A 13,914-nucleotide genomic window follows, 5' to 3' on the forward strand; every position below is an offset into this window, starting at 1 on the left:
GCGCCCCAGGTGGAGATTCAGCCTGAAGTTAAAGTAAAGCGCAGAGAGAAGGAAAGGGAGAGAAGAAGAAAGAGAGAGAAAGACATGGGGGGAGCCAGAGTCCCAAGAAACCAGGCCGAGAGACTAGTTCGAGAAACTGGTCCAAGAAGCTGGCCCCATCCTTTATTGTTCAGAAGGCCTTTTATACTTTTGATAAAACACAGAGATCAATGGGTAACACAAGATTATGTAGCGTTCGCAGCTCAAGCTCTTTCTATACATCATTTTGTATACAAAAGGTCTCAGGTGATTTACATTATCTTCTGGCCAAGAGGCTTGTTAACACTTTTTGGCTCTCTTCCTTAATGAATGTTAATTTTGTTTCCCCTGAAGTGTTTTTCTTTAATCTACATCTCCTTAAAGCACTAAAGTTACATCTCTATAGAACAAAGGTGCAGTGGGATATAACAAAGAATGTACTTAACTCAAAGATCTAATGTTGCTAATACAAGGTCTACTACTTGTTTTTCTGTATACCAACTATATCTACAAATAAAGGATGTGAAAATTTGGCAGCAAGTATTGGCTCAACAAATGAAACCTTTAATCAGTCCTATTCTAAAGATTTTGACTCCTCGGAAGCCCCTACATTCCTAGGATGTTTTAAGCTTCCTGTGCCTCCTGCGGTCAGGAGGCCTCAAACAATCACACGTGCAGCTGTACGAGTCCTGCAGGCAGGCTAGAAAGCCATCAGAGGAGTATTTGGATTGAAACACTCTTTCAAATGCGGAAGACTAAAGCCCTGAATTGACTTTTTCCAGAAAATGTCAGAAGAGTAGAAAAGCAGAGTACAAAAGCCGGCAGATTTTTGTTGGGGTACATGCTTAGGAATTTCCAGAGGGGTCCCTGAAGTCTGAGCACGCCTTGCGTATGTCAGCTTCCTTCCTCATGACCTTGTCACGGGTGGGATTCCTCACACTGGCTCCCGGCAGAAGATATTAAGAGGTGACAAGTATACACAGGAGAACTGCACAAAAAAGAGCTTCATGACTCAGATAATCACGATGGTGTGATCACTCACCTAGAGCCAGACATCTTGGATTGTGAAGTCAAGTGGGCCTTAGGAAGCATCACTTCAAATAAAGCTAGTGGAGGTGATGGAATTCCAGTTGAGCTATTTCAAATCCTGGAAGATGATGCTGTGAAAGTGCTGTACTCAATATGCCAGCACATTTGGAAAACTCAGCAGTGGCCACAGGACTGGAGAAGGTCAGTTTTCATTCCAAACCCAAAGAAAGGCAATGCCAAAGAATGCTCAAACTACTGCACAATTGCACTCATCTCACATGCTAGTAAAGTAATGCTCAAAATTCTCCAAGCCAGGCTTCAGCAATACATGAACCGTGAACTTCCAGATGTTCAAGCTGGTTTTAAAAAAGGCAGAGGAACCAGAGATCAAATTGCCAACATCCACTGGATCATGGAAAAAGCAAGAGAGTTCCAGAAAAACATCTATTTCTGCTTTATTGACTCTGCCAAAGCCTTTGACTGTGTGGATCACAATAAACTGTGGAAAATTCTGAAAGAGATGGGAATACCAGACCACCTGACCTGCCTCTTGAGAAACCTATATGCAGGTCAGGAAGCAACAGTTAGAACTGCACACGGAAGAACAAACTGGTTCCAAATAGGAAAAGGAGTACGTCAAGGCTGTATATTGTCATCCTGCTTATTTAACTTTCATGCAGAGTACATCATGAGAAACACTGGGCTGGAAGAAGCACAAGCTGGAATCAAGATTGCTGGGAGAAATATCAATAACCTCAGACATGCAGATGACACCACCCTTATGGCAGAAAGTGAAGAGGAACTAAAACGCCTCTTGATGAAAGTGAAAGAGGAGAGTGAAAAAGTTGGCTTAAAGCTCAACATTTCAGAAAACGAAGATCATGGCATCTGGTCCCATCACTTCATGGGAAATAGATGGGGAAACAGTGGAAACAGTGTCAAACTTTATTTTGGGGGGCTCCAAAATCACTGCAGATGGTGATTGCAGTCATGAAATTAAAAGACCCTTACTCCTTAGAAGCAAAGATATGACCAACCTAGATAGCATAAAAGCAGAGACATTACTTTGCCAACTAAGTTCCGTCTAGTCAGTTCAGTTGAGTCGCTCAGTTGTGTCCGACTCTTTGTGACCCCATGAATCGCAACACGCCAGGCCTCCCTGTCCATCACCATCTCCCGGAGTTCACTCAGACTCATGTCCATCGAGTCCGTGATGCCATCCAGCCATCTCATCCTCTGTCATCCCCTTCTCCTCCTGCCCCCAATCCCTCCCAGCATCAGAGTCTTTTCCAATGAGTCAACTCTTTGCATGAGGTGGCCAAAGTACTGGAATTTCAGCTTCAGCATCATTCCTTCCAAAGAAATCCCAGGGTTGATCTTCTTCAGAATGGACTGGTTGGATCTCCTTGCAGTCCAAGGGACTCTCAAGAGTCTTCTCCAACACCACAGTTCAAACGCATCAGTTCTTCGATGCTCAGCCTTCTTCACAGTCCACCTCTCACATCCATACATGACCACAGGAAAAACCATAGCCTTGACTAGACGGACCTTAGTCGGCAAAGTAATGTCTCTGCTTTTGAATGTACTATCTAGGTTGGTCATAACTTTTCTTCCAAGAAGTAAGCGTCTTTTAGTTTCATGGCTGCAGTCACCATCTGCAGTGATTTTGGAGACCCCCAAAAATAAAGTCTGACACTGTTTCCATTGTTTCCCCATCTATTTCCCATGAAGTGATGGGACCAGATGCCATGATCTTCATTTTCTGAATGTGGAGCTTTAAGCCAACTTTTTCACTCTCCTCTTTCACTTTCATCAAGAGGCTTTTTAGCTCCTCTTCACTTTCTGCCATAAGGGTGGTGTCATCTGCATAAGGCTATAGTTTTTCCAGTGGTCATGTATGGATGTGAGAGTTGGACTGTGAAGAAAGCTGAGTGCAGAAGAATTGATGCTTTTGAACTGTGGTGTTGGAGAAGACTCTTGAGAGTCCTTTGGACTGCAAGGAGATCCAACCGGTCCTTTAGATCAGAGATTCTAAAGGAGATCAGTCCTGGGTATTCTTTGGAAGGACTGATGCTAAAGCTGGAGCTCCAATACTTTGGTCACCTCATGCGAAGAGTTGACTCATTGGAAAAGACTGATGCTGGGAGGGATTGGGGGCAGGAGGAGAAGGGGATGACAGAGGATGAGATGGCTGGATGGCATCACAAACTCAATGGACATGAGTTTGAGTGAACTCTGGGAGTTGGTGATGGACAGGGAGGCTTGGAGTGCTGCATTTCATGGGATCACAAAGAGTCTGACACGACTAAGCGACTGAACTGAACTGAAGCATTTCCAAGTGACTGGCTGTTCTTCTGGTTGGAAAGTTACCTTGGAAAAATTGATTTGGGGACTAATCTGACACTGGGTGCAAGTTTACAGAAATTCTTTATTTTAGCCGTACTTAGGCTAGAAGAATTGATGCTTTTGAACTGTGGTGTGGGAGAAGACTGTTGAGAGTTCCTTGGATTGCAAGGAGATCCAACCAGTCCATCCTAAAGAAAATCAGTTTTGAATATTCACTGGAAGGACTGATGCTGAAGCTGAAGCAGCAATACTTTGGCCACCTGATGCGAAGAACCAACTCATTGGAAAAGACCTTGATGCTGGGAAACATTGAAGGCGGGAGGAGAAGGGGATGACAGAGGATGAGATGGTTGGATGGCATCACTGACTGGATGGACAGGAGTTTGAGTAAGTTCTGGGAGTTAGTGAGGGACAGGGAAGCCTGGCATACTGCTGTCCATGGGATTGCAAAGGCTATAAGAAGTGATTCAAAGCAGTTAAGGTTTTCCTTTCTGAGGGAACCGCGCTCAACTCTGAATCTAAGACTGGGGAAAAGGGAAGACGTCGGGGCTAGAAGGCAACAGGCCAGGTCCGAGCTGCCAAGAGCGGGAGGGGGCGGGGCGTCGGGCGGGGCGGTGCTCCGGGGGCCGGGCCCGACGGCGGGGCGGGGCCTGGGCCGGGGCGGGGCGCGAGACAGCACCGGGCGGCGATGGCGGCGGACGGGGACTGGCAGGATTTCTATGAGTTCCGGGAGCCGGCCCGGAGCCTCCAGGACCAAGAGAACTGTAACGCGAGCCCCGAGGCCGGAGCAGGGCCAGGCGGGGGTGGCGACGGCTTCCCAGCGCTGGCCTGCCACTTGGAGGAGAAGCTGAGTCTGTGTTTCCGCCCCTCGGGTCCGAGTGCCGAGCCCCCGAGGGCGGCTGTGCGGCCCATCACCGAGTGCAGCCTCCTGCAGGGTGACGAGTGAGTGCGGGCCCAGGCGGGGAGCGGGCGGGAACCTCCCCTGCCCCTCGTCCAGCCCCTCTCTCCCTGCCCACTGGCTCGGGGTCAGCAGCCTCGGCGGGACTCCGACCGTAGGCTCCTCCCCGCTCTCTCCTTCCGCCTCCAACTCTGGAGTCCCGCCCCTCTCTGTTCTCCCACCTCCTTCCTTGAGGCTTTCGGCCTCTGCGCTCCTGGGAATTTAAATCTCGTGTTCTCCTGCCCCTCTGTGAGCCCTTAAGCCTCCTTCTGCTTTCTGGAAGCCAGCCTCTGTTTGGTTTTGAGAGGAGTCTTGTACTGAGCCTCATAGTTGCAGATAGTACTTCCTCGGGCACATGTGTAGCCATTCATTCGCTCAACTAGAATTTATTAAGCGCCTGCTATGTGCTGCTTCGCACTGGGAATAGCAGGGTGACTGGACATTACCGCTGTCAAGCAGAGCGCAACCCAGGGTGGAAGCTAGATTTGTAAACAAGCATTTTATGAATGTTACAAACGCTCTGATACATGTGCAGAATACAGGGGATTTTGTTTATGTGTGTGTGAAGAAAGACTTCAGAGAGAAAACTGGATCCTGATGGATGAGTGGGAATTTGCCTGGCAGGTGAAGAAATGTTACTAGTATTCTAGCTCAGGGACACAGAGCATGCAAAGGTACTGACTCGGAAGCAGCCTTTATGCCCCCAGGAGATTGTTGGCTTCATCTGAGAGCTCAGGTTGAGTGCAAGTCCCCACAGAGGCAAAAAGGAAAAGATCTGGTTATTAATAGGAAGGATCACCTAGTCTGATAGGGAGATCGGTGCATAAACAGGTAATTATTACAGGGCAATGGTCAGAAATTCACCGGGATTTATGAGAGCTAGGAGAATGGAGGGACAGAGGTTATTTAACCTCCTAGAACCCCAGTTATAATTTAGTTAAATGAGGGTCGTTGCGCACCATAGTTTTCCTCCAAAAGAGACTGAAAGGAATGAGAGTGAGGGATTTGACAGTATTGTAATGTAGGGGGAGAGGAGCTCTGGAGAGCCTGAGGGTAAAATTACAGAGTAAAAACTGAGGTTATGGGTAGGGATGGATTTTCAGAGCATTGATGGGGTGGAGAGATTAGAGGTTAGGGAAGAATGCTTCAGCTGAAGCTCCAATATTTTGGCCACCTGATGCAAAGAGCCTACTCACTGGAAAAGACCCTGATGCCAGAAAAGATTGAAGGCAGGAGGAAAAGAGATGAGATGGTTGGATGGCATCACAGATTCAATGGACACGAGTTTGAGGAAACTCTGGGAGATGGTGAAGGACAGGGAAGCCTGGTGTGCTGCAGACCATGGGGTCACAAAGAGTTGGACTGAGCTACTGAGCAACTGAGCAACAAAGAATGCTTGAGAGAAGGCTCCATGGGCAAAGGGAGGGCTTGTCATTTGATGGTTTTCTTACCTCTATGAATCAGAAGATTTATCAGGAAGAGAGAGTTGGGAATGGAGGCCAGTGGCTTAGCTAGCAGTGGTTCAGGGCCAGCTCTGTTTAGAGATTATGTCTTTTCGTTGGTACCTCTGTACAGTGTTCTGGCCCGGCATAGAAGGAGGAGTTTATGATTGGATATTATGCACACAGATATGCAAGCTTCCCAGGTGCCTCACAGTGGTGAAGAATCCCCTGCCAGTGCAAGAGACACAGGTTTGATCCCTGTGTTGGGAAGATCCCCTGGAATAGGAAATGGCAATCCATTCCAGTATTCTTGCCTGAAGGATCCCATGGACAAAGGAGCCTGGTGGACTACTATCCATAGGATCACAAAGGGTTGGACACGACTGAGCCTGCAGTCAGTGGCAAAAGACATTTTAAACAGTCTATTCCCAAAGAGAAGATAGTGTTATGCATAGATTTATATACTCGGAATCAGTAGACTCAGGACATACTCTGGATTTTAAAATCATATTTATTATATATTTGGGTTTATCAAGAGTAACTTATCAAAATTAGTGGCTTGTACACAGATAAGATTCCCTATTTTTCATTCACCTGTACTGTCTGAAAAGGAGTGTATTTTTTGCTTAAATCTTAGGTTGATACAGAACTTTCGTTACTCTTGATAATGATTTTTCATAGATATTACATTGGTGGTACTGCATGTTGCTTGATTTGGGAATGCATAAGAAGTCAATCTTTTCTAAGCAGGAGTTGCCTACCACCCTCGTGGTCCCTGTTCTGTTGCGTAAACATGCTCTCCATTGCTTGATAGAGTTCATTCCTGTTCCTTTCACTAGAGAGAGCTGAGAATTCTTTCACTTAGATAAGGACTTCCCTTGTGGCTCAGATGGTAAAGCGTCTGTCCACAATGTGGGAGACCTGGGTTTGATCCCTAGGTTGGGAAGATCCCCTGGAGAAGGAAATGGCAATCCACTCCAGTACTATTGCCTGGAAAATCCCATGGACAGAGGAGCCTGGTAGGCTACAGTCCATGGGGTCGCAAAGAGTCAGACACGACTGAGCAACTTCACTTTCACTTAGGGCACTTTATTCTTTTCTGAGTCCCAGTTTTAGTTTTGGTTACATACAGATTGTGCTTATCGGCTAAATAAGCCAATACTTTAGAAGGGTCTAGTGAGGGATTGAATGTCAGTGAGACTTTGACCTCCTTTGGAAAAGAGCCGCCCTGCTAGTTGTTTATGATTGGCCTTAATGCTTTATGATCGGATGAAGGCAGTTCCTATCTTGATTGGAGTATTCTAGAAGTCTTTCAGTTAATCCGGCCTTGTGTCCTTTCAGCCACAAATGTTCTGGCCTTGGTGAAGATAGAGGACTGTGACTTGTCCTTCATTTTCTTGGGAGATCAAATTCACCCACAGTCAATTATTCTACATAAAATCTTCCGGTCCACTTGTCCTTTTATTACGGCCTCAATTAAGAAGGAACAAACAGCAGACAAAACGAACCTCAAAATCTCTGGACTGTCTTCACCTACTAGAATATCCCAGTGGTTCCTGACCAGGGTTAGGTGTATGGTCAGTCATTTAGTATTGGAAGATCTTCTACCCAGGAAGAGGTGGGCCAGCAAGTTTAGCAACCCAGAGTATTTCCAATTTGAGCATATTGACATTAGAGGAAATGAGGATTCCAGCAGAGAGGAGGATAGGAATGAACCATGCATATGAGAGATTTGCTGGGTAAATGAGCCAGTTTTCTCGAGCTTTTTGTGTTCACATGTTCATGGAGGCTAATATGCATTCAACAGCCAAGTGTCATTTGGGGATTGTCTGTTTTTGGCAGTTGTGGTCCCATTGCTTCTCTTTTAACCAAATTCCAGTTCATTAAATCAGTGTGTTGTTTCTCTGTTTTGAAGCTTGCATTCTTATTTTTATAATCCCAGTGGTCTTATTTTTGTATCCTAGTATCTTACACACTTAGGAAAAAACCCACCCAATTTTTTTAGTGGCTTATTCACGATTAGATACTTGTTAAAAATGTTAGCTTTTTTAAATTTATTGATTGTATGTGTGTATCTCTGACCATTAAATAGCTTATTTGTGTAGTGTTTAACTTTACTTAGACTGATTAAATTTAATTTCATTTATATTTCTGAACTCTTTTTTTCATATAATGCCTTTAAAAAAAACGCTGGTTATTACTTTGGGATTGAAACTGAATTTTGGTCATGAAATTGGTTTTCAGTCCTTATTTTGGTATGGTTTGGAACTTTCATCAATATAACTAATTTGAATGAATGCTTTGAGTTAGAGCTGGAAGAAACGTCAGCCATCCTTATCCAAGCTTCTTGTTTTAGAAAGAGCAGCTAATGCCTGCAGAAGTTACAGTGCATGATCAGAGGCTGAGGATGAGTGGAGATGAGAGTCTGTTTTCTGAATTTAGTCAGGTGCTCTTTTCATTTTACTCTGTTGCCTCCTCAAAATTCTGTTTGTTAATAAGGAAGAGTAATTGCATTGGGTATAATCTGTGTATTTTATTGTGAACTCCCTTTCTTTCCCTTTTCATCTTATCTTAGCCTTACACTATAAATTAGATATTAAGCCCTCGTCTCATATTGAGGCTGAATTCCTTCTCCTGGAAATTCTTTCTCATTGGTTAAAGAGAGATTATTCACTCTGTGGAATAGTCTATATGTTTGGAAGTTACAAAAGAAAAATAATTATAAAGCACAGTGTATTTACTACCTGTTTTGGCTTGGGAAACACGACATAACTTTCCTGTGCTTTAGTTTCCTAATCTGTAAAATGGGGATGATAATGGTTCTTCATGGTATTCTTTTTGAGGATTAAGTGAGCCAATGTAAGTAAATTGCTTAGAATGTATGTAAACAGTTTAGGTAATACCTGGCACACAAGACAGTGGAAATGTTAGCTGTTGACTTGGTGAGCTTTCTGTTCCATGTCTTATTCCCTCAGGACTTGTCAGTCCAGTGGTTGGGCTTTCCTTTAATCTTATTCAGGAGGCTCTGGTTTGTTGATGCTTTTCTGAGAAACAGTAGGCCTTCTATTTTTTTTTTTTTTGCTGTGATAGTTTTTGTTCTCTCTTTCACTGTAGTACTAGATATCTGTTTAATAATGATAGACAGAATGTTAACTTTCATTGATTGTAGTTTTTTTTTTTTTTTAAGGATTTGGAATGCCCTGACAGATAATTACGGAAATGTAATGCCTGTAGACTGGAAGTCATCCCATACTAGGACCTTGCATTTGCTTACTCTGAATCTCTCAGAAAAAGGGGTAAGTTAGGATTTGCACCAATAGTTTCTGAATAACCGATTCTGATAATGGAACTAAAAAGTAGTGTTTCTCTCTAACCACAATTCATTGAGTTGCTTCTTATTTCCAAGCTTATGGCAAGTGAAGTGGTCTTCTTTTGCCATCTTGGTTTTTGCTACTGTCCACTTGCTGACATTTCCCTCCAGTTCTTCCCTAGCACACACTCACCTTTTTTATGTTTAGGTAAATTTTCATCACTTGTGTATGAACAGCAATGATCAGCATTTTTTTCTAGCTTAAATAACATAACTTTGATACATTGACAATACTCGGTAAGAACCTTAGGCTTTGATTTAATATATGGAGGATTCTGGAGTGTCTACAGAGAGTTAACTTTCTGATGAATTTAATGCTGGATGTAACATGTTTGAATATTGGAGAACCTTTAAAAGGCATTTCAAGTCTTGGCTTTTTGATGTGTTCTTGGCTAACCATTGGAGGCTTCTATGTATGTCTTGTGGAGAAGGCAATGGCACCCCACTCCAATACTCTTGCCTGGAACATCCCATGGATGGAGGAGCCTGGTGGGCTGCAGTCCATGGGGTCACGAAGAGTCAGGCATAACTGAGCGACTTCACTTTCACTTTTTCCTTTCATGCATTGGAGAAGGAAATGGCAACCCACTCCAGTGTTCTTGCCTGGAGAATCCCAGGGCCTGGGGAGCCTGGTGGGGTGCCCTCTATGGGGTCACACAGAGTTGGACACGACTGAAGTGACTTAGCAGCAGCAGCAGCATGTATGTCTTGGAATTGTAAAGTGAAGACACCTTGGGTAGGGAGTGTGAGCACAGGTGGAAGGATAGCAAAGGGGACAGAAAAGGGAAGGGAATTGCTTTAAGTGGAAAATCACAGTGTGGTTTAACGCTGACGAGAAAGGAGGCCAAATGGAAGTTTCAGGGCCGAACTATTTAAATTCTTCATCAAATAGCAGTGTTAACTCATGCCAGCTCTTTTGGCACGCTCTATATTTCATTAAGTGTATTTGTGTAATTTCGGAGAGTATAATGCAGTAGGATTGTATTTTAAATAGTGCTATCAATGTTTTCTGAAACGATTTTCTTAAAAGTGTGATTCAGAAAAGCTTGCCGCCTAGAAATCCTATATTTCTAGTAAAATATAGGATTCTGACTATATTTCTTTGTATTCTAGTACATACAGGATTTATTTGTTCCAGTTATTAATCTCCTTAAGCTGTTTTGCAGGCTGACCTGACATACATTTAGGGGCAGGAATAAAGCAAAATATCTTATCCTCTGTCTTCTGTTTATTTGGATCTTAGCTATCATTCTGGGCTTAGTTCAAGTTTCCCTTCCTCTCTGAAGCTCCCTATTACTGTTTTAGCCTTTGCTGATCTCATGGAATTATATAATTTTAGAGTTGGAAGGGACTTTAAAGGACACTTAATCCAACCTCTCACTTGGGGGGAATCCCTGTTTACAGCGTCTCTGACAGATGGTCATTCAGCCACAGACTAAATCCCAGCAAGGAAGGAAAATGCTCTCCTCTCTGTGGGAATCGGTCACACTTGTCAGGGTGTGAAAATCGTAAAGGACTTACATGTCCCACAGAGTTTGGCCCCCAAGTCTCTTGGGTGCTGGTCCTCACGGCACTTGATCTGTGTCTTAAATCATCATTAGTGTTTCTTAATTATGTTTGTGGATCTGTCTAGATTGTAACTTCCTGGTAGATATCTTCATATGTGTCTTCTGAGTAGCTATTACAGTGCCTGGCACATAGTGAGAACTAAGACAAGTGTTTGTTGAGTGAACAAATGAATAATCTCATCAGTAATACTATAGGGTCAGAGACCATGGTGGAAAGTTTTTAAAACTGTTTTCTATGTTACTTAACATAGTGCTGCATCCGCAATAGCCAGGCAATGAGTACTTTGTTTGACATAATAAAAAATGGTAGAGGAGATCTTTTCATAGTTTCAAAGAGAAGTACTTTAGTCACATGAGCAGGACACTCCAATCCAGTTTTACTGAATATTGTTCTTTGGTTACCTCTTGGGATGTCACTCGCTTTATCTGCCTTTTGACTGTTTTCAATACCAGAGCAATGGCATAAGCAAAGATAGTGATTAGTAGTGACTTGGAGTTCAGTACTCATGCTCATTGTAAAAGCTCACCTGGAGAACTCAGCAGGTTAAAATGGACAAATGATCATCTCATATCTGAGTATCTTGTTAAAAAATTAATTTTATTAATTTTTGTCTGCACTGGGTCTTTGTTGCTGGCAGCGGGCTTTCTCTATTTGTGGCAAGTGGGGACTGTTCTCTAGTTGCAGCTCGAGGACTTCTCGTTGCTGTGGCTTTTCTTGTTGTGGAGCACAGGCCCGAGGGTGCTTGGGCTTAGTTCCCCATGGCATGTCGGATCTTCCCGGACCAAGGATCGAACCTGTGTCTTCTGCATTGGCAATCGGATTCTTAACCATTGTACCACCAGGGAAGTCTTAACATCTGTCTGTCTTCACATGATTCGCAGGTGCTGAATACAACTAAGATGAGAAGTCTAGTTCTTGGGAATGAGTAGCACATATTAATTTCCTGAAGAACAAATGCACAGCAAGGAACTATGTAGGAAGCAACCATGTTATTCTATTAGGTAGCATATAATTAATTTTTTTAACCTGGGAAGTTGCCAACTGTGTGCTCTTATTATTTCCATAACTGAGTTAGGCAAAATTTATCTTTTGAAACCATTCTTTAGATTATTTCAACTGTAAAACAGAGTCTGTATGAACTTTTTTTTGACAAAGGGGAAAGAGATTTCTTTTGTATTAGGATGAGATAAACAGGAAACTACAGCTCTCTAGATTTCGGTTTTTAATTTTTTTTTTTTAATTGATGTTCAAGACGGGACACTTCTAAATGTGATAGGTCTTTTCTAGAGGAAGGCAACTGGTATGTTCCAAATTCTTACAGGGGCACATTTTTTCCACTTGAGGCAGCTTCTGTTTCGTACAGGGAAACAGAACCACGGCTCTGTATCTAAACGTGGCACAGACAGGAGTGATGGGAATGCTTGGCAGAGAGAAGGCACACTGATGCCTAACGGGAGCGTGAAGAATGAGACCCATGACAGCCAAGGTTAGTTTTCAAAGCCTGGAAGGGATTCCAGCCCTCAGCATATGCCATCTCTGTGGGGAATGGGCTTGGCTCCCTCTCTGGAAAGATGGTCTGGGATTATTATTTCTGTTGTCATGGAAATTTATTCTAATGGCTTATTGGTATCACTCATGTGTTTTGGCAGTAGCTGCAAACCTGTTCTAAATCCAGTGCCATTCTTGATCCTGCTTATGTGATAGAATGCTTCTAAATTGTTTTGCCTTAGGAATATCTCCTGAGTCATATTCTTCTCCTACCATGCGTGTTTCTTTAGAAGCAGGGACTCTATTTAATGCATCTTTGTATATTCAAGAGTAGAAATAGAAGATAATAATGTGATCTTTAGGACTAATTTACCAACTTTCTATTGTCTATTAAGGGGAAAAAAATAAGACAGAACTATGGTCCTCAAGTTAGAGCACAGAACCGTGATTTGAGGGGAGGAGAGTGTTGAAATTTTAGGATCAGTGAATGAAATTCTGAGGTTTACTCTACATCATCGTACATCCTTACGTGGCCCATTTCATCTCTCCTTCTACAATCTTGAAATTAGACATCCTCTCTCATCAAGAGCCAGATCTCTTGACCTTTCTCCTTTCTTATTAACAGGATAACTTAGTTTGAAAAAGTAAACTAAAGCTATAGAACTTAACATGAAAAAGCAGTCTCTCCCCTACTTACCTTATCATCCTTGATTTCCACTTACCGGTAGCAGCCACTTTCAGCTACTTCAGCTGTTTCTTCTAACAGATAACATTTTCCTGTCATTTTACTTAATTTTATTCTTCAACTTTAGACTTTATCCATTGACTCTGAACCCAGAGGATGAGGGTTTAGCAGTCTCAGAGTCGTCCCTCCCTCCACCCATAACCCTCACAAAAACTTTGGTTTTCCCTCATCTTCCCACTATAATTATGTCAGAATATTTCTTTACGTCTTCATTTGTATTGACTATTTAAATGTTCACATTTAAGTACATTTTATGATGGCGTTTCCTCTTGTAATCTTTTTCCTTCAGGTCATAATAATTGCCTTTTTGTGGTTAATTTAGGTTATCATTAGCTCACTAATTCATCCTCAGTAGAGCCATAAAGCTCACTTTAGTAAGTGAAACACACTGGGCAACCTGTCAGTCTCTCTTTGCTTTCTCCTGTGTTTTTCTCGATTCCTTCTGTAGTAACAGTTCTAATCTGAAACCGGTTACTATCTAGTTTAGCTCTGTAGCCATCATCCTGGGATCTTTACTTCACTGTCATTACAGGAATCCCCTTCACCTCTCTCTTGGGTTAGAGCCAGTGTCTGCTTCCTTTTTGGGTTTTCTCCTGGGTTTAATGGAGCACGTTCTGGAGTAGCTTTCTGATAAAGGTAACCTGAGAGGTAAATTCTCTGAGAACTTCCCAGCCTGATGGTTCAGTGAGAAAGCCAACGAGGAGGTCATCACTGCAGGGCAGCGTGGCCTTGCTGTATGTGGTGGTGGACAGAGCGGGAGGGCTGCTGTGGCTCCTCTCCAGCCTAATGGGATGCGAGGCAGCACACTGGTGTTTCCATTGCTTGTATTTCTCACCTGCAGATTTTTTTCACTCTGTGGTGTGTGTATACCATTAAATGTGAGACCTGTGAGAAACTACCAAGGTAGTAGAGACCTACATCCATCCAATTGTGTCTTCAATTTCATATATATAATACTTTTAATATATAT

General features: G+C 43.1%; 1 protein-coding gene across 2 annotated transcripts in view; it reads left to right on the forward strand.

Moving 5' to 3' along the window:
• Positions 1-3,833: 3,833 nt before the first annotated feature.
• FEZ2 (fasciculation and elongation protein zeta 2) overlaps positions 3,834-13,914 on the forward strand; it is a 44,033-nt gene continuing 33,952 nt past the window's right edge. The window contains exons 1-2 of one of the 2 annotated variants that reach the window (XM_069583568.1): positions 3,834-4,335; positions 8,960-9,068. In XM_069583568.1, coding sequence (XP_069439669.1) covers positions 4,082-4,335; positions 8,960-9,068 — 363 coding nt within the window. In that variant the 5' untranslated portion in view covers positions 3,834-4,081. The remainder of the gene's footprint in view (positions 4,336-8,959; positions 9,069-13,914) is intronic. The other variant, XM_069583567.1, reaches the window with a different exon arrangement.

This window comes from Ovis canadensis, chromosome 3 (assembly GCF_042477335.2).
Source record: "Ovis canadensis isolate MfBH-ARS-UI-01 breed Bighorn chromosome 3, ARS-UI_OviCan_v2, whole genome shotgun sequence".
Taxonomy (NCBI): Eukaryota; Metazoa; Chordata; class Mammalia; order Artiodactyla; family Bovidae; genus Ovis; species Ovis canadensis.